General features: G+C 36.2%; 1 protein-coding gene and 1 non-coding gene across 4 annotated transcripts in view; both read right to left on the bottom strand.

Moving 5' to 3' along the window:
- Window positions 1–647: 647 nt before the first annotated feature.
- Window positions 648–21,423, bottom strand: part of LOC136025908 (putative RNA-binding protein Luc7-like 2) — a 54,969-nt gene continuing 34,193 nt past the window's right edge. For all 3 annotated transcript variants that reach the window (XM_065701969.1, XM_065701971.1, XM_065701970.1), the window contains exons 5-7: window positions 18,138–18,350; window positions 8,082–8,158; window positions 648–921 (exon numbers count right to left, since the gene is read on the bottom strand). In XM_065701969.1, the coding sequence (XP_065558041.1) occupies window positions 756–921; window positions 8,082–8,158; window positions 18,138–18,350 (456 nt within the window). In that variant the 3' untranslated portion in view covers window positions 648–755. The remainder of the gene's footprint in view (window positions 922–8,081; window positions 8,159–18,137; window positions 18,351–21,423) is intronic.
- On the bottom strand, window positions 8,175–8,258 carry Trnal-cag (transfer RNA leucine (anticodon CAG)). Its single transcript has one exon. It is a non-coding gene; the product is annotated as a tRNA-Leu (tRNA).

Here is a 21,423-nt window from a genome sequence, read left to right as displayed (position 1 = left end):
AAAACCACAGTATTCTTTTCTTAAGACTTTGTCTAAAGCATCCCTGAGTCTAAAAAGTATCATATTACTAAGTAATTTCCTACCTACAGAGACTAATGCCTCGATAATTACGGCACTCACTCTTATGAAATTCTTATACAGTGGTTTAAATAAAGTTTTCCTAAAGTCATTAGGTACTTCCCCTTTTTCAAAAATCATATTCATAATCTTCAGTAAATGAAGCCACATAACCTGAAGCCTTATTACTTTTTAATCCTTTTAGTACTGCCACTAATTCTTCCACACAAAATAAATCTTCCTTCACATCCAAGGTATCACAAACTTTTTTATTTTCATCTGTATCTTTTCCTGGAACTGTATCTCCATTCCTATCTTTAACTGGGACTAGTCCACATTGACTACTCCCTCCCAATTTATAAACACGCCAGTACTATTAGGACAGTACAGTAGTCCGGAATGACTACTCCCTCTCAATTTATTAACATTCCAGTACTATCAGTAGTTTTAGCACAATTTATTAACAGTATATACTATTAGGAGAAGTCACTCCTGACTATCAGTTTGTTAACACAAATTGTTTGAATCTGGAGTTATATTTATAATTATTAATAAAGGTTCATCTATCTTTCTGTTTTACAAAAAGACAATTTATATCGTAACAAAATCAGTGTAATCCATACATTACAGAAAGTCAAATAAAATCATACATTTTGAACAACAAAGCATAATCCCTTTAAATTATTTAGCCACTTGAATCACCTTCTATAACTACGATGTCTGGGTGATCTTGACCTTTCCCGTCTGTCATGTCGATCCCTCGAATGATAATCTCTGTCTCGATCCCTTTCGTATTCACGATCTCTTGAACGTGTATAGTCCCTATCCTCTCTGGTTTCTCTATGTGACGGGTGTCTATATTCACTGAAAAAAAAAAAAAATTTCATGACAGCAAGAGGATCGATATGGAGTAGTGTCTAGGGTTGTTATTTTGACAAAGTTTCATTCAAAGTGACACTAATTAAAAAATACAAATATCTGGGGAATAGGAATAACTACAAAATACCCCCTTCCCCTGAAGAGAAAGAGAAATAGAGGGTTGACTACCTAGAAAAAAATAAAACAGTGGCAAAAACACTCATTTTCTATTCCCTTATCCTCGCAATAAATTGTTCTTTGATAACTGTTCTTAAGAGTCAGAACTTATGCGACAAGCAAGTTTTTTTTTATACTAATGATACAAAGAATCAAAGGGAATACAAATTGCAAAATGGAAGCTCTTCAATAAAGTAAAAAATTGTCAAGTGATGTCAGGGTTGAAAATCAGTTAATATCTTTTGTTACAGTCACCAACTTAAACAGAATTATTTCCTGACATAAATATTCAGCTTAAATTTGCTTTTTTTGTAGTTTTAGCATTACCTTTTTTTAACGATGACACATATAGTGACAATTGCAGTGTAACCGTTTAGATATTCTGCAAACAACACTTTTTAAGGATATTTCATGGCAAAGCCAAGAATTTTTTCCACTATCCCTTCCACATTGCTTCTTCGACTGAAAATTGTACTTCATTTATTTTTGGCGAAAAGTTCTTGGGCAACAAATTTGTGAAAACAACATATTAAATCTTTACATAACTTCAATTAGAGAAACTTTTTCTTCCAACTGAATTTTTTCCTTTGAAATGTTCAAGTAAGAAGCAACCTTGGCCAAAAAGAATAATTGTCAAATATCATAAAAATACGTCGTCAGCTGTTCTGTACTCAAAGGTGTGACAAATAGTGATATCCTTACCTGGTTAAATCATGTCAATGTAATAATAAACAAGAGCTAAGAGCTCATATGGTGTGAGCTCTAACAAAATTCTAAGAATCAATAGATTGATTTAAAAGGAAAATTAGAGGATTAAAGCCGGTCAGGATTTAAAATAAGAGCTCTGAGTCACGATGTCCTTCTAAATATCAAAATTCATTAAGATCCGATCACCCACTCGTAAGTTATAAATACCTCATTTTTTCTAATTTTTCCTCTCCCTTTAGCCCCCCCCCCCAGATGGTCGAATCTAGGAAAACGACTTTATCAAGTCAATTTGTTCAGCTCCCTGACACACCTACAAATTTTCATCGTCCTGGCACGTCCAGAAGCACCAAACTCGCCAAATCACTGAACCCCTCCCCCCAACTCCCCAAAAGAGAGCGAATCCAGTACGGTTACGTCAATCACGTATCAAGGACATTTGCTTATTCTATTCACCAAACTCCATCCCGATTCCTCCACTCCAAGTGTTTTCCAAGATGTCCCCTTCAACTGCCCCCCCAATGTGAAAAGATCTGGTCGGGATTTGAAACAAGAGCTCTGAGGCATGAATTCCTTCTAAATATCACATTTCATTAAGATCCGATCACCTATTCGTAAGATAAAAATACCCCAATTTTCACACTTTCCAAGAATTCCGGTTTCCCCCACCAACTCCCCCCAATGTCACAGGATCTGGTCGGAGTTTAAAATTAGAGCTTTAAAGCACAAGATCCTTCTAAATATTAAATTTCATTAAGATCTGGTTACCCTTTCGTAAGTTACAAATACCTCAATTTTCAAAATTACCCCCCCCCAACTCCACCAAAGAGAGCAGATCGGGTCCGGTTATGTCAGTCACGTATCTTAGACAGGTTTTTATTCTTCCCATCCAGTTTCATCCTGATCTCTCCGCTTTAAGTATTTTCTTAGATTTCCGGTCCCCCCAACTGCCCCCCCCCCCAATGACGCTGGATCCGGTTGATATTTAAAATAAGAGATCTGAGTCACGAGGTCCTTCTAAATATGAAGTTTCATGAAGATCCGATCACTGCTTCGTAAGTTAAAAATACGTCATTTTTTCTAATTTTTCAGAATTACCCCCCCCCCCCAATACAGCGGATCCGTTCCAATTAAGTAAATCACGTATCTAAGACTTCTGCTTATTTTCACCACCAAGTTTCATCCCGATCCCTCGAATCTAAGCGTTTTCCATGATTTTAGGTTCCCCCACCCCAAACTCCCCACAATGTCACCAGATCCGGCCGGGATTTAAAATGAAAGCTTTGATACACGATATCCTTCTAAAAATAAAATTTTACTGAGATCCGATCACCCTTTCGTAAGTTAAAAATACCTCATTTTTTCTAATTTTTCGGAATTAACCCCCTCCCCAACTACCCCAAAGACAGCGGATCCGTTTCGGTTATGTCAATCATGTATCTAGGACTTGTGCTCATTTTCCCACCAAGTTTCATCCTGATCCCTCCACTCTAAGTATTTTCCAAGATTTTAGGTTTCCCCTTCCCAACTCCCCCCCCCCAATGTCACCAGATCCGGCCGGGATTTAAAATAACAGCTCTGAGACACGATATCCTTCCAAACATCAAATTTCGCTAAGATTTGATCAACCGTTCGTAAGTTTAAAATACTTCAATTTTTCTATTTTTTTCCGAATTAACGGGCCCCCACTCCTCTCCAGGTGGTCAAATCGGGAAAACGACTATTTCTAATTTAATCTGGTCCGGTCCCTGATACGCCTGCCAAATTTCATCGTCCTAGCTTACCTGGAAATGCCTAAAGTAGCAAAACCGGACCGACAGAATTTGCGATTGCTATGTATCACTTGGTTAATACCAAGTGCCATAAAAAGAAGAGACAAACAAACATTAATACACTTTCGTGAAAAAAATTGAAATTGTCATTGTCCTGAAAAATTGTCAGCATATCGTATTGCTGCTTCTGCTCCAGAATCTTCCTGCAACCATGGAAATCCACCCATCCATGGAAATCCATGTTATACCTTCCCTAAAGCCAGATGTCAATACAACGAGCGTGGGCTCCCATAGGCATATTAGCCTCCTCTCCTGCGTTGGCAAAGTCTATGAGAGAGTCTCCAATAAAACATTTCAACAGCTCCTGGAATCAAATGACTTCATAGGTGATCACTAATATGGGTTCCGGAGGAAACGTTCAACATTTGACTGCCTAGCGGCCAGCATCAAGAGTGGATGAAGCTTCTGGCGAGCGGGTCATTCAACATTGCCAATGCTTTCAACCAAGTATGACACCGTGGCCTGCTAAAGAAACTCCATGCACAAGATGCTCGTGGATGTCTGTTAAGAGTGATTGAGAACTTTCTTTCAGATCGTTCACTGTGGATTGTCCTCGAATTGTTAATTTCCCGCGAATATTCAGAGGAAGCAGGGGCTTCCCTAAGGCAGTGTTTTGGGACCTATACTCTTCCTTACCTATATAAACAGCATGGGAGACAACCTTGCAAGCCCTCTGCATCACTTTGTCGACAATATCACGACACACTCAATCATCCCAAAACACGAAGAACCAAAACACAATCCTCTCTTTCCCTACATATGGATCTTTATAAAATCGAAAAATGGTCTGATAAATGGATGATCAACTTTAATGCATCGAAAACAAGGCAGCTTCTTATTACCCAATCAAAGGTACCAGTTGAAAACCCCAGTTTCATTTTCAAAAATGAAACTGTAAAGATAGTCGACGAGCTTCGTCTACTGGGGATTCATTTCTCCAACGACCTCTCTTGGAATAACCACCTTGATCGGGTGAGAACCTCCTGCGCAAGAAAACTCGATTACTCTTTTTTGCAACAATCTTCTTCCATCCAGCTCGATTATCCCACTTTACAAGTCCTGCATCATACCCACAGCTGAATAGCGTAGCAATTGTGGGGCACATATGGCGTTTTAAGATGGAGAGCAGGTGGTTATGCTTAGGAAAATTTTTTATCATTTGATCCAAAAGAGCAACATAATCAGCATGATTCCACAACAATAATTTGGTTAATGTTTCCTTTCAATTCACAACTAAATTACAAAAAAATTTTATCCTAAATTTTGAATTCTGATCCTCACTGTAACTGCCGCCTACAAAATGGGAGATGAGAGGGAGCCATCTATAATTAGTACTATACTGTTCATATTAATCACTTATCTACACGTTGTTTTCAAATTTACTTTTCATCATTTGTGGGCTTCTTGTCGGTTGTCAAAAACAAAACGCATGGAACATCCACCCATAAATGTAAATTACCAATGTAGTTGGTGATTCACCATCTTAGCCTTCTGATTCATCCATATCGCAAGCAAGTGCAATTCAATGTAATTAAATTTGATGGTTAATCAGCCCATTGTATTGATTGATGAAACCAGGCAAATCACTAAAAGACTTATTTCTTAGGGGTTTGTTATCATTTGTTAGGATTTGTTATCATTTTTTGTGCAACCACATAACTTCAAACTGGCCAAATTATAAGGCCAGTATTTTTTTTTATCCTCCCTATGTAATTGTTTTATCTCACAGCGCTTGAATCAAGATTTCGTCTTCTTCCTTTCAAAGTTAGTTTTGATGCACAGAATTTGTAATTGAAAACAAAAGCAAAAAAGTATAATTTGGCTCATTGCTGGAAACTGAATGACATGCCATGATTTTGGACGTCTGACTTTATTGGATGACATGTCATGATTTAGGACGTCTGACTTTATTGGATGACATGTTTTGGTTATGGACGTCTGACTTTATTGGATGACATGTCACGATTTTAGAAGCACGAAAGATCTAGAGTGTCACTTAGCAAACGTTATTCTGTTTGTAATTTAAACATAAAAACATGATTTCAGAATATCATCCAGGCTAGTCCAATAGCCAAATCGCTCTGAAGTCCTTTTTCTTAACATAAATGCGTCATCAATGGATTTTGCATGAATGTACGCGGATGGATTTTGCAACATCAGCATCGATTGTGCAGTTAATTCATGCTTATAATTAATTTTAAAAGACAATAAAGTTTTTTCCAACTGAAAATAAGGAGCAACATTAAAACTTGACGAACGAAAGTTATTATATATGTGAAAGGGGATGCCCACTCCTCAACACCAGCCAAATTCACCCTAAATTTTATAGCACTTGAAAAAAAATAATGTTCTTATTGTTCTAATTAAACGGCTCTTATGTTTTAGGGGTCATTATCAAAAAATTAAACAAAATTCACACTTTAGCGTAAAGAGCAAGGTGTTAAGGAGGAAGCATCCCTGGATGCTTCCTCCTCAACACCAGGAGTGGATGCCCCCTCCTCAACACCAGGCAAATTCACCCTAAATTTTATAGTACTTGAAAAAAAAATTCTTATTGTTCTAATTAAACGGCTCTTATGTTTCAGGGGTCATTATCAAAAAATTAAACAAAATTCACACTTTAGCGTAAAGAGCAAGGTGTTAAGGAGGAAGCATCCCTCTTCACACACATAATAATTTTTGTTCGTTATAAGTTTTAATGTTGCTCCTTTCATTCAGCAGAGAAACTTGTTGTTGTTTCTTTTTCATTTAATTTTTGATGGTTTTTTAAATACTGCCAGGAAATCCGGCTTCACCTCCAGGCAAAAATTCCCCACTCCCCACGGAAAAATCCTCTAGACTTTTTCAACCCCGGTGAAAATTTACCTTGGACCATTACTCTTAACATCTCCACACGTAAAATTGAGTTGGCAAAGAGAGACTAAAACAAATAAAAATAATTTCGCATAGAAATTCTCCCAGTGCTAAATTGCCCCTGAATATTTCCTCCGTCCCCAAAACTCCCCTTCCCGTGGAACCCCCCCGAGCAAAAAATTTACGCCCCTCCCCTGAAAAATGTATGCAAACTTCCCAATAACAAATATTATTCGTAAACAATGGGCAAATTTTCTAAATTAAAGACCTTACCCCAAAAGCTGTGTGCGGAGGGAGGGGGATCAAATTATCTCTAAAGGCACTGCTTTTGGATCTTTCAACTATGCTGAACAAAATGGCTATTTCAAAATATTGATTGGACGATTTTGGGGGAAAAAAAGGAGAGTGAAAAGGGGGTAGTTGCCTTTCAATATTTTTGGTCACTTAAAAAGGGCACTTGTCCGCGCGCAGAAATTTTATTTTTATTAAAATAAAGTAGAGGACACAGTTAATAACTAAATAATAAGAATTAAAATAGTTGAAGAGATTAATAATAATTAAAACATAAATTAGTAAATTAAAAATAATTTTATTAATAAACGAATATTTTGTAAAAATTTGACCAGAAAACTTTTGGGAGACAAAAGGGTGGGTATTAATCAAGATTTTGCCCCGGGGGCTAAAAAGACCGGAACTTCCACTGCCCTGGTCAGACTATATAACGCTTTTTGTGCGTCCCCAATGTCTTCCTTTCTTTTTTTTTTTTACATAATCTGAGCGTTCCCTTTGTGAAGTATTGTTGAATTTCCACTGAACTGTGAAGTTCGAGTAGCTAAGATGTGTTGATTTTTCTTTGAGTGATTTTCGTTACTACCGCCATTTTTTTGAAGTTTTTACTCTGAGTAAAAAAAACAACTTTTTTTTATTATCCTGAGTGTATTTATTTTTGTGCAGAGGGTTGAAGTAAATCATCACCTTCAAAAATTCAGTATTCACATTTTAAGATTATTAACTATTTCTTATGTTTCACTGTAACTTTTATCAGTTTTTCCAAATGGATAGATGGCAATTTCTCTTTTTATCTTACAAACTAAGTCATATTTCGCATGTATTTTTAACTTACACAATACAAGTTTTCTATTTTCCAAACAGTTCATGGTAACGAACTGTAGTAAGGAGCGACCCGGCTCAATAGTAATCAAAATTCTAAAAAACAGAATTTTTATACCAATAGTTACATCAAAAGAATCGCATTTTAATGCTGATTTTAAATATGTAAGTTTCATCAAGTTTAGTTTTACCCATCAAAAGTTACGAGCCTGAGATAATTTGCCTTATTTTACAAAATAGGAGAAAACACCCCCTAAAAGTCATAGACGCTACTCTTTACGCTATAGTTTTTATTGTTTTAAAAAGTAGAATTGAGAGAAAGAGTCTAACTTTAGCGCAAAGAGCGAGGCGTTGAGGAGGGAGCAGCCCCTTTCATATTGGGGTAATTTCTGTTCGTTTTAAGTTTTAATCTCGCTCCTTACTTTCAGTTAAAAAAACTTGCTTTTTTTATTTATCTCTGAAAAGAGGTACGCAAAAACAAAATATTACCTTCTTCTATCACCTCTTATTTCTCTCTCTTTTTGCCTTTCTTCTTCTCTTCTTTTTCGTCTTTCCTCAACAGATTTCTGAAAATAAAAAGAATGTCAGAAGTGGGATTCGAACCCACGCCCGGAGAACCGGACTGCGACCTGAACGCAGCGCCTTAGACCACTCGGCCATCCTGACTTATCTGAAATAATTTTATTTGTATAGCATTCTACGTAACTGAACTTCGCATGCTTGTATTGTTTTTCCGCTAATGACCTGGACAAGAGAAGTACACAGTTTTCTTGGAACCTATCTGTCATATTATCTGATTAATTATCTGAGCGATAGGTCGTATGAAAACAAAAGGAATGTAAAGAAAGTGGAGAAAGCATTAAAATATGAACTAAGGAGATGTGAAATGGAGGCGATGGATAATATTGCTGAGGATCTGGAAGATGCGGCTAGATGGCATAATAGTAAAATATTATACTGGCATGTTAATAAATTGAAAGGGAGTAGCCGATCCGGACTAGTCCCAGTTAAAGATAGAAATGGGGTCACAATTAGTGATAAGGAAAAAGTTAAAGAAAGATGGGTGGAACATTTTGAGAATGTGCTAAACCGAGATACAGTTGCAGGAAAAGATATAGATGAAAATGAAAAAGTTTATGATACCTTGGATGTGAAGGAAGATTTGTTTAGTGAGGAAGAATTAGCGACAGTACTAGAAGGATTAAAAAATAATAAGGCCCCAGGTGCTGATAGTATGATTAATGAGTTCCTTAAATATGGTGGCTCTGAGGTTAGGAATAAGCTACTGAAGATTATGAACATGATTTTTGAAAAAGGGGAAGTACCCAATGATTTTAGGAAAACCTTAATTAAACCACTGTATAAGAAAGGTGACAAGAGTGAATGTCGGAATTATCGAGGCATTAGTCTGGTCTCTGTAGGTAGCAAATTACTGAGTAATATGATACTTTTTAGACTGAGACATGCTGTAGACAAAGTTTTAAGGGAAGAACAATGCGGTTTTAGAAAAGGTAGAGGATGTGTCGACCATGTTTTCACTCTTAGGTTAATAATTGAGAAGTCCCTTCGTTGTCAAACACCTTTGGTCCTTAGTTTTATCGATTATGAGCAAGCTTTCGATTCTGTTGATAGAACAGCGTTAACAAAGGTCTTATCGTTAAATATGGTATACCAGAAAATACATTAAAGTGATTTGCGCTATGTACGAGAATAATACTGCTGCGGTTAAGGTAGGAAATGAGGTTAGCAACTGGTTTTGTATTAAATCAGGAGTTAAGCAGGGTTGTGTTCTATCCCCCTTTATATGGATCATTTTGATGGACTTCGTCTTAAGGAGCACAGGAAAGGCAATTGGAGACCATGGAATCAAATGGGGAGGAAGAACGCTCCTGGACTTAGATTATGCTGATGATTTAAGCATATTAGATGAAAGTGTGAGCAAAATGAATGAATTTTTAGAGGTTTTACGAGTTCAGGGTGCTAAAATAGGCTTGAAAATTAATGTTAAGAAGACTAAGTCACTAAGGTTAGGAATAAGTGAAGATGAACAGGTGACCTTAGGTAACGAAAAGATTGATCAGGTTGGGAGCTTCAGTTACCTTGGTAGTATTATTAGTAAAGATGGTGGGAGCAGTGAAGATGTTAAAAGTAGAATAGCTAAAGCTCAGGGTGTTTTTTCACAGTTAAAAAAAGTTTGGAAGAATAGAAAGATAAGCCTACAAACCAAGATTAGAATATTGGAAGCTACAGTGATGACAGTGGTCAAATATGGCTCTGAAGCATGGACACTCCGAAAAGCAGATGAAAATTTACTAGATGTTTTCCAGAGAAATTGCCTACGGATTGTTCTGGGTACCCGGCTGACTGACCGTATTTCAAACAGTAGGTTGTACGAAAAGTGTGGTTCAATCCCGCTTTCTGGGGCTATAATGAAAGAAAGGTTGAGATGGCTAGGCCACGTTCTACGGATGAAGGATGACAGATTACCGAAGATTGTCCTTTTTGGCCAACCGTCTGGGGCTACACGGAAAGCAGGTCGTCCTTGTCTGGGTTGGGAGGATGTCATAAATAAGGATTTAAAGGAAATGGGAACTTCCTGGGAGGGTGTAAAGAGGGAGGCTTTAAATAGATTAGGTTGGAGGACGAGCGTGCGTAGCTGTGTTGGCCTCAGGCGGCTTGGTGCTGCAGTGAGTTATTAGTAGTAGTAGTAGTAGTAGTATCTGTCATAGCGCCTATGTTAAGTTTTTCATCTAGGTATAACCTGTTTCTCTGACTGATCCTAATGAAATATCGCAAAATATGACGAAAACAATGCTTTAGAAACGAATTTGGGCTGTCTATTTGCATATTAGAGAGTGTGGGGGTAAAGCATAATGTTAGGTACAATTATTCTACATATTATGATGTAACAATTGTTTTCTAAATTCACACTGTCCAAATACTTTAACCCCACCCATAACGTGCAAATATATAGCCCAAATTATATATTTCCCATCTATTCTATCACTTCTCTTTGTCTTGTTTCACGCTAAGATGAAAGAAAATAACGAAGAAACCGGTTCTACAGTGCATCAATGGATGAAAAACTTAATAAAGGCGCTGTAACAGATAAGTACTGTTTTCTTTTTTACAGGGGTAAATGATATTAGGGCGATAGATTCCACTAAAACTAGGCAAAATTCTAGAGTAGGGGCTCAACAGAAGGAAGAATCTTTATCGGGACTGTTCAAGAAGGGGGGCGGGAATGCGTTCCTGACATCGAAGTTGGGGCATTTTTATTTATGCTTGAGTCGAGAGGGATGGAGTCGTAATTGATTTGCCCCGGGCACCACCAACCCTAGGAACAGTCCTGACCTAATAAAAGTAATACCATTCGATTTCTTATTTTATACACTTTTTAAATATAATATTCACGTTTCTGATAATGCACCTCCCCCCATGATAGCCCCGTCAATTGACCTAGGATATTTACAAAGCTAAAAAGACTCAAAACAATGAAATTCTATGTAGCATGTAAAATAATCATTACTAGGGCTATATAATAAGGGGACATCAGAGGGGACGAGTGGGATGCATTGTCAGAAACACAATTATGCTATTCGAAAAGAACATAAAAAAGGAATGTAATTGCAATACTCTTATTTTATTAAGATGTCTCCTTCTGAGGAGGCCTTAATTTAGAAAGTCAGCAAAACTAATAATAAAATTTAATTGCTTTATTTCATATGCAATTTAACGGGTAAATACTAATAATGCTGGACAAACTCACTTGCTGAAAGACAAATATATTTTACATTTCACGCTTTCTGAAAATAATAGTCAACAAATCATTCTTACCTTATGATATGCAAAAAATTTCTTTTAATCATATTTTCAGAATCCCAGGTAGGAGTTTCGCTATTAGCCCGTCTTCCTCATTTTTTTTGTACATATATCTTAGGGCAGTGGTTATTTGGACACTGTACCCCTTTTTACCCATAAAGCATTTTAGGTACCCTTCTCAGTTAACAGTACTAAGTAAAATATAGCTAAACCATATATATTATAACAACCACGTATCCCTAAAAATTTGTGTGTACCGCTAAGGGATACACGTATCACAGTTTGAGAACCACTGCCCTAGAGCTATATCTAACCCGATTTTTTGGAGGGAGGGGGTAGAGCACAGTTATCACGGTAGAAGGGATCGTATTTGGAAAGGGTATTGAATGGGGAGCTAAATAATACTTCTGTTTTGTTATTACAGCGCTTCCTTCATAGGAAGAATCTTGCTGCATAATTACCCCCATTTTGTATACATATAAAATTTGCTGAACTTTGTGGTTTATAACAGCTGGGCCATAATGCAAAATAAAACGATTTTGAGAACAAAAACTTGGAGAAAACCTGTTTTCGTTTTTGTTTGTTTTTTTTTTTTTTTTTAAGTTTTCCTTTTCTTACATTCAGATATAGTTTGAAAACTAGTCTTTGAAATGCCGATTATTTTACCCTAGCCTTAAGACTAATTAAAAAAAAAGTGTAAAAACAGTTAGTTTTCATTGGAGCGCTCGATTGGAGAGAAGGGAGCAGTTCCCAGTCTATAATTTAAAAAAAGTCCCTTTAAACATCTTCAGAATAAAAAATCGACAAAGCGTCCGTTTCTCACATTTCGAAAAACTCTGTTTCTTGTATATCCATTTTTAAAAGAGAAAAAATACCCCTAACATAGATTCTCATGAATTGGCACTATTGGTCGATTTCAAGCTTGGAAAAGCCAAAGCTCTTCTTGAATTTTTGCTCTCTATAATACTTATCCACGGCCCCGTATTGACCTCTAAATAATCATCACTGAGAGTGCTCACTATCAAAATCGGTGCTGGGGATTGCGATAATCTTTTTTATGTCACATAGAAGATTGCATTCAGATGTATACCGACACAAAGGAGGTAAATTGAGTTATAATGAGCGTCACCAGGAAATCTCTTGGAGGGAGGGGCAAGTCCTAACAGAATCATTGTTTTCACTGAGTTCCAATACTAACATTTCTCATTTTCAATTTGAATACAGTTTAATGCCTTCTTGCTTCCCATGAGTTGTCTCCACCCAGCTGACATCCATGGAGAACATCCGTCTAAAACAAGCTAGTTCAAAAATGGCCTACAAATGATTTTGATATTTTCAACATACTCCACTAATGAATATTCGATGGGCACGTAATTTTAGGGATGAATTTCATCATCGAAACATCGTTTTACGATTATTAAACTTGTGTAAACAACAGCAGTTAATGGAGGGAGTAGTAGCGACATTTTTAATAATTTTAAATAATATCATATATAATTTTAAATTTTAATTAATTTTAAAAAATTTAAATAATTTAAAGTTAATTTTTAACAACAAATGTCGTTGCTGTATGAAACAGCAAAATCCATTGTTCCTGCTGATTATGAACACGCAAAATACAGTCGACTCTTAACAACTCAAAATCTTCGATATCTAGAATTCTTTTCAACCCTATGGAAAAACCTGTCACAGTCGAAGAAAAAACCACGCACAACTCGAAATTATTTGCGGTTATATTTTACCTCTCTAAGTCGAAGTGACCTGAAAATAACCACTGTAACTCGAAATTCAGTAGATAAATCGAATTCAATTTCCATTTAACCTCCATTGATCAGTTTTTACCTCTATATTTCGAAGTTTTATCATCGGACCTCTGTAAGTCGGAGCACCGGTGTGCAGGTTGGACCGAAGGATCTGTCAGTGTTGTCACAGTATTGTCACACTTTCAACCCTATGGAAAAACCTGTCACAGTCGAAGAAAAAACCACGCACAACTCGAAATTATTTGCGGTTATATTTTACCTCTCTAAGTCGAAGTGACCTGAAAATAACCACTTTAACTCGAAATTCAGTAGATAAATCGAATTCAATTTCCATTTAACCTCCATTGATCAGTTTTTACCTCTATATTTCGAAGTTTGATCATCAGACCTCTGTAAGTCGGAGCACCGGTGTGCAGGTTGGACCGAAGGATCTGTCAGTGTTGTCACAGTATTGTCACACTTTATTGCAAAATTCGTATAGTTTACATCGATAGTGTGGTGATTGTGTGACAGTATTAGAGTGAAAAGGGGTGCTAACAGATAAGTAAAAATATTGACGGTAGGTGAAAAGTTAGCGATAATTAAAGCAGTGCATAAAGAGACACAAAAGAAGAAAGACACAGCTGCTACGTACACCAGGTAGCACATTTTCGACTATTAAAAAGAAAAAAGAGAGACAGAACTCGAAAAGCGAGCCATTGATGGTAATATTAATTTTAAGAGGAGCAAATCTGTTGAGCTTCCTGATGTTGAAGAGTGTATTAATAAATGGTCTAAACAATATCATGAAAAGAGAATTCTTCTTGGGGGCCCAACCGAAAAAACGATTAGTAATTAATTCGAAAATCTTTTCCGAATGAAAGTATGCTAAAAAGAATTTTTCAGGCTGAATCTACCGAAAGAAATGTTGTGGGTGAGGGATTTCCAGTAAGGATGGAATTTTCAAGTGAGTTGTATTGTAATCCAGGCCTACGCAAATCAAGATTAATATTTTTAGCTAGTCAAAATTAAATGTTAGAGGTGAGTGAATCCATTATTGGTGATTGCACAAATCGTAATCTGATACAGAAAAAAAAAATACAACTTCGTCAAATCTCTAGGACATGATAATTTAAGAGCAGTAACAGTTGGCTCGAGAATTTTAAAAGAAGCACAGCATTACGTTTAAGAAAGCTTGTGCTGAGAGTGCGTCTGTGGAAAGTGATGTTTGTGTGTGGAAGGGCTAGTTCAAGAATATTTTGAAGGAACATCATCCAAAAAATATTTTAACGCTGATGAAACAGCTTTGTCTATCAAGTACCTCCCTGATAAAACCGATCAATTAAAGATGAAAAATGTCACGATGGCAAACACTGCACAGAAAGGGTTGTAGTTTTACTAGCAACTAATACGACGGGGTCAATCAAGCAAAAACTCTTCATTATCGGAGGGGCAAAAAAATCCTAGATGCTTTAAGGGAGTTCTGTCTCTGCATGTTGAATCCACGTCAAATAAAAGGACGTGGATGAATAATGAGGCGTTTTCTTCATGGTTGACTTAATTAGATAAAACTATTGGCAAAGAGAAACGCCAAATTCTGTTCTTCGTGGACGATTGCACGCAAACATTCCCATTCATTCTCTAAAAATGAGTTAAAAGAAATTTTTACGTACAACATCTTAATTACAGTCACTAGATCCAGGAATAATAAAAAAAAACTTCAAGGTACACTACAAATCTGAAGTGGTCAAAAAATCTATTTTTCTGATATTGCAGACGGAAAGGCGCGCATGATTAACCTCATAGAGACAAGGCGATTTGCCAAGAAATGTTGGGGCAACCTAACGAGCAAAACAATAGCCAACAACTGTAAATCGCGTGAATTCAACCACATCGAGGCAAGGCGATTTGCCAACAAATGTTGGGGCAACATAAGGAGCATAACAATAGCCAACTGCTTAAAGTCGTGTGGATTCAACCTCATAGAGGCAAGGCGATTTGCCAATAAATGTTGGGGCAACATAAGGAGCATAGCGATAGCCAACTGCTTAAAGTCGTGTGAATTCAACCTCATAGAGGCAAGGCGATTTGCCAACAAATGTTGGGGCAACATAAGGAGCATAACGATAGCCAACTGCTTAAAGTCGTGTGGATTCAACCTCATAGAGGCAAGGCGATTTGCCAATAAATGTTGGGGCAACATAAGGAGCATAACGATAGCCAACTGCTTAAAGTCGTGTGGATTCAACCTCATAGAGGCAAGGCGATTTGCCAATAAATGTTGGGGCAACATAAGGAGCATAACGATAGCCAACTGCTTAAAGTCGTGTGGATTCAACCTCATAGAGGCAAGGCGATTTGCCAATAAATGTTGGGGCAACATAACAAACAAAACAATAGCAATCTGCTTTAAGTCGTGTGGATTCAAACTGCCAGAAAAACAAAGCTGAAACAGAAAATGGGCCACAAGTGGAAAAACAACTAGAAGTGGAACTACAAACCTTAGCATCGATACTGAGTAGAAGGAAGTGACGATGCTGAGTAGAGGTGACGAAACAGCTGTCATTAGACAAGACACCAACATTTGAAGAATTTACATTTGTAGACAAGGAGGTAGCAATAACCGGTATGTTAATTGATAAAGAAATTGTAGAATCTCTAACCATCGATTAAGATGCCCCTACTGACGGCGAAAACGATATTCATCTGTAGGAGCCACAGCTGTAGTTCCTAATTTTGGTATTTTTCTAATACATAAATAAATAAATAAAAATAAAGTACGGAAAATGTTTTTTATTGCTTATTTCAATCGAAAAGATCTTTGACACACATGTTACCAACAGTATTAAGGAAAAGTAGATTACAGACTTTTATACACAATGAGGTTAATATATGGACTGTGCTAATCAGTGTGTTTGTACAATTTTTTCTCATTATGCATGAGGTGAGTATTTTTCATTGATACAGTGAATAACTTAATTTCATATTAATTGTAATGAGGTTAGTCTTAACTTTGGAGTGGTTGCAAGTAACAAATTTAGAAATTTGGTACCTCTTTAATTCGAATTTTCATTTGGTTTACCTCTATAACTCGTTACCTTTTTAAGTCAACTTTCATGTAGAATGACCTCTATATTTCAAACTATGCCTAACTCAAACTAGACGATGTAAATAGAAGAAACCTCCTGGCCCAGAGAATTTCGAGTTAGTGAGAGTCTGTATGAGAACTGTATATTGAATCAAAGTATCGAAGCTATAGTCCAACAATATTGGGAGAGGGTCCATTAATAACATCACACGAAATTCCTATCAAAAATAAATTTGGACAAATCAGGATAACTTAGGAGAAAGTACAAAAGAATTTTTCTCAGTTGATCGTTCTAAATTAAACTCTAGATAGGAAACAACTTTCAGAAAATTCGGTTTTTTTCCGGGGGTAATCGTATCGAACCTATGGCCCTATAAAATCGGGAGAGACTTCATTCACGACACCACGGAAAATTCCCATCAGAAATAAACTTGCATAAAAAAGGACATCTTAGAAGAAAGTAAAAATGCATTTTTTTCAGTCGGTCGTTCTGAATTGAGGTTATAGTGTCAATCGACAAAAACAAAAACAAATAAAAAATTGTCATTTTTAAAATAATTTTGAATTAGTGTTGAATGCGTGAACAAAAGAACACCACAAGAAAGACAGGTTTGAGCAGACAATAGTTAAATTTGGATAACTACGCTTAATGTCGAAAAAAAAAAAAAAAAACATACACTAAATGAGATCTTTGTCTAGAAGAATTGCTGTGCAAGCTAAATTTTGATTTAAAGAGAATTGCTGTGCAAGTTAAATTTTGATTTAAAGAGTCAGGTTTTAGGGATGGTAGCGCTCCTCGTACTTAGGGTTACCCTGGATATACTATGAAAAACGAAAAAAATTAATTACGAGAAGTTTTCTCGTGTTAGTACAGAGCGAAATTAAAACTTAAAATGAACGAAAATTATTCTGTAGGTCAGGGGAGCTGCCCCTCTCTTTAACCCCCAACTTTTACGCTAAAGTTTGACCTTTTGTCCTAATTCTTTAAGAACGACTGCTGAAGCATTGCGCAGGTCTTAAAAACCCAATAATAAGCGTTTTTAAAGCACAATAAAACTTTAGCGCAAATAACGAGGGGTTGAAGAGGGGACGATCCTCCAACACAATAATTTCTTTTCGTTTTAAGTTTTAATGTCGTTCTTTAATAACACTTGAGGAAACTTTTTTTTTTTTACTTAATTACGTTTCAAGCACCGATTGGAGCTGATAATCAGTCACACCTTGTTTAGGCACTGACAACCTTCATAATTACAGTTTACTGAGTGATTACTGTTATACAATAGATAAATAATATATAATAAATAGGAAAATAAATATATAAAGAAAAAATAGACAAATAATACCAATTTTCCTTTTAACAAGTCAGACGACAGATACAAGAAAAAAAATACAGCGTATATTCTTCCGCGAGGGCCAAAGACAAATCAGTTTCTCCCCTACCAGCAACAAAACTTCCCCAACAATCCCCCCCCCCCAAAAAAAAAACACAGAATTTTCTACTTGATCTTTCAGCCATGAGATAAAAATGGGTTTACCATACTGTAAACAAAATCCGTCAATTTCTTAATCCTCGTCAGAAAATTCGTCACTTTCTGGAACCTAATTACTGTAGATAATGTCTAAAACGAGAAATACTCCCTTGCGTTTAGGCGTTAGGCAAAACATTTTTTAAAGGTACTCCAAAAAAACCGTTACTCGTTGTATCGTAGCAAGGGATTGATTTCAGTTAGTGACTGGCTAGATATAACAGACACTTCCCAAAATATACAAAGTAAAATCATTTTATTTGACGCTGAAAAAAAGTTATAAGCCAGTATCGAGATATTCATTTATAACCTTTTAAAAATAGACCGTTTAATTCAACATGCATTTAAAGAAAAAGACAAAAATTACCTCGAGTTCAATTAACTTTTCTCTGATTAGAATAAAGCCAAGATGGAGTTTACCCCCAAAATGATCAGCAAGACGTCTGTCATTATCATGAATACCAAGATATGCTGAACAGACCTCACACACTCGAAGCTTCTGTTGCTGATAGGTACTTGCCGGCATTGAATTCCTGTAGTCGTTCTCAGCTTCAATTTTCTTTCGCCGAAGTTGTTCTACCTATTAAAGACAAGGAACAGTTATTTTCAACTGTTTTTTTCAAAAAAAAAGCATTTCCTTTTTTTAGCAATGAATCTTTGTATTGACTAGCGAAATAATCGCTGAAGAACATAAAGAACTTTCAAATTCATTTCCTTGTTTCATTTCGTATTCTGTATTATACATTTTATTTTTAACCCAATAATAGGAAAATGTAAATAGCGGAGTAAAAAATAAAAAATAAAGAAAGACAGTAATCTTAGAGTGTATTATGATGATGCTGTTCAATTTTCCTTCTCTAATGGAAACAACTTATTGATCATCAACTCTGGAGCTTCACAAGGAAAATCCTTAGACTTCGCCAAGCTGCAATTTAAGGTAATGAATAAACACTTCTTTCAGGACGACTGAAGATTTGGCTATTGCTATCATTTGACCATTAGGAAGCAGTAAACGTGATTAAAGCAAAAATATTGAAAGTGAGAAGTGAAGAACAAATGAAAAAGAAGTCCAGTTATCCCGCAAAATAACAAAGATAAAAAAACACGATAAATATTAATTTCATTTATTCTTTTGCAAATACTCTAGTCGGTGATTCTTTTTTAACGTCAAGCCGATGATAAGTGAATCCGTTTTGCCAAAAAGGTTAAATAGATATTACCTTATAACCCCTGTGCCTCCTGAGGAACCTATGGCATCGAAAAGGAGTCTCCAGTGTTCTCAATATTCTGCAGCCACCAATGTATCTTTCAACTCGAGTTGCAGCAACGTATTAAGAGGACAGAGATCTCACTGATATGTGTGGCGTAAAGTATTCTTGGAACGATCTTTCATGTCGCCACTAGAGGGTTGCTTACAAATCTTACTTAAATATTTCAAAACGAACATTTAAATCCTGAAAATGGCTCTTCAGCTTATCAATCTCTTGTGGCCGAAGAGAAGAAGAAAGCTCATTGACACAAATCAAAATGATAAAGGGCTTAAAATAGACCTTGGGGTACACCGCATCTACTAAGCAATGGTTGAAAAATTCAGCCAGATATTTTTATTCTTTGTAAACGAACAGAAAGGAAACCATGAAAATCTTTTCACTCAGGTTGCAGAAACGTGTAATGAGATCTGACACCTAAGTATAGACTAATATGTTTTTGGAATGACCCATCCTCCTCAATCATGTACGTTGCCTCGTGACTAGAAGGGAAGAAACAAGTGGAAAAGAAGCCCAATTATCCCGCAAAACCACAAAGATAAAAATCGCGATAAGTATTAATTGCATTTATTCTCGTCAGCGATTCTTTTTTAAGACTAAGCCGATGACAAAAGTATCCGTTTTGCCAAAAGTGCCTAATAGATATTACCTTATAGTCTCTGTGCCTCCAGAAGAACCTATGGCATCGAAAAGGAGTCTCCGCCCTCGGTGTCCTGCAGCCGCCAATATATCTTTCAACTCGAGTTGCAGCAACGTATTAAGAGGACAGAGATCTCACTGATATGTGTGGCGTAAGTTATCCTTGGAACGATCTTGCATGTCGCCATTAGAGGATTGCTTACAAAACTTACTTAAACATTTCAAAAAGAACATATAAATCCCGAAAATGGTGCTTCAGCTTATCAATCTCTTGTAAGCCATGGACAACTTGATGTCAGTATGTCTTTTTACTCAGGTTGCAGAAACGTGTTATGAGACCTGACACGTAAGTTTAGGCTAATACGTTTTTGGAACGACCCATCCTCCTCAATCATATACATTGCCTTGTGACTTCTAAGATCCCCCAATCTCGGTAAATGGCCTAGACATTGCCATATACTTGGCAAATACTGAGGCTGGTTGTTTATGCCGTTATCTAAGTTCGAGACTCGATTAGTCCAGTGTATCTTCAGGGTTCTTTGGCAACATGTATTTTCTAAGGAAAAGATAGAGGTATATTTATTTTATTTACCTTTGTTGATAGTAACATTCATTTACAATTTGACTCGTATTATTGGGTTCTTTAGAATTAATTCTATCCATTCATCGAGTCAGGATTATGGCATTACTTAAGATTTTTCCCAGAGTAGGATCTAAACATGATTACAGAATAGGGAAAATTTCCTGATTTTGATGATTTTTAACGAATTTTTAAATTGTTTTGTATCTGAAAAACCCTGTACACCGAATTTTCGGTATTCGGTAGATGTACAGAAATGAGTCTTAGATACAGCGTGATGTCAAAATTTTTGTCTTTCGCTGAGACAGTAAAATCATAGGAGAGCTGGAAAAATAACATACCAAAACTTTGAAAGCGAATATAAGCCTTAATACCACTACTGTTAACATTTCACTTCAGGACCAAGCCGCCTAAGGCCAACACAGCTAAGCTTGCTCCTCCTACATCCCAACCTATCCAAAACCTCCCTCTTTACACCCTCCCAAGAAGCTCCCTCACTTACTTCATAGCTAATAAACAGGAATGCCTTTCACAAAAACTCGAAACCAACTGTTTTGTCAATAAAACGTTAGTTCCAATACCCCTACTTATGCTCAAGGCTTTCAACCTTTAGGGGTTTCTCTTCTCAGTGGAATTCTACTAAGAAGCCTATCTAGATTTTTTCTTTCCATCCAGAAAATGGTAAATTGACGATTTTCAGAAAAAAAGTATAGTGTTATTTTCAAGAAAAAAATTGCAGATATGTTACACAATTATTATTTTTTTAATAATATAAGATTTACAACAAATTATTTAAACAATTGGATGAACAAAAAGACATAACAACTATGGGAATAATTTTCAGCCAGTGAATAGCAAAACCAAAGCATATATTTCGGCAAAAACTTCCTATTTACTGTTTTCACTGCACATATAATGCAAAAAAAAACCTTTCGAAATACAAAAAAAAAAAAAAAAAAAAAAAAAAAAAAAAACTCGAATAGTAAAACAAGAAAAACAGAAAAGAGGAACGATCTTGTGGCAACTAAGGCGAAATGGGCACTACAGTAACATATTTCTAGAATTAAGTATTTAACGTTAGATATTTCATTTTAAGTATATCTATGTGATGCACAGGTAAGATATATTTATGAAAATTCTTGTAAATTTAGAATGAGAAGTGTCAC

This window comes from Artemia franciscana, chromosome 4, assembly GCF_032884065.1.
Source record: "Artemia franciscana chromosome 4, ASM3288406v1, whole genome shotgun sequence".
In the NCBI taxonomy this organism is placed as follows: Eukaryota; Metazoa; Arthropoda; class Branchiopoda; order Anostraca; family Artemiidae; genus Artemia; species Artemia franciscana.
The sequence above is the reverse complement of the archived record's forward strand: the minus strand, read 5'-3'. Positions and strand labels throughout refer to the sequence as shown.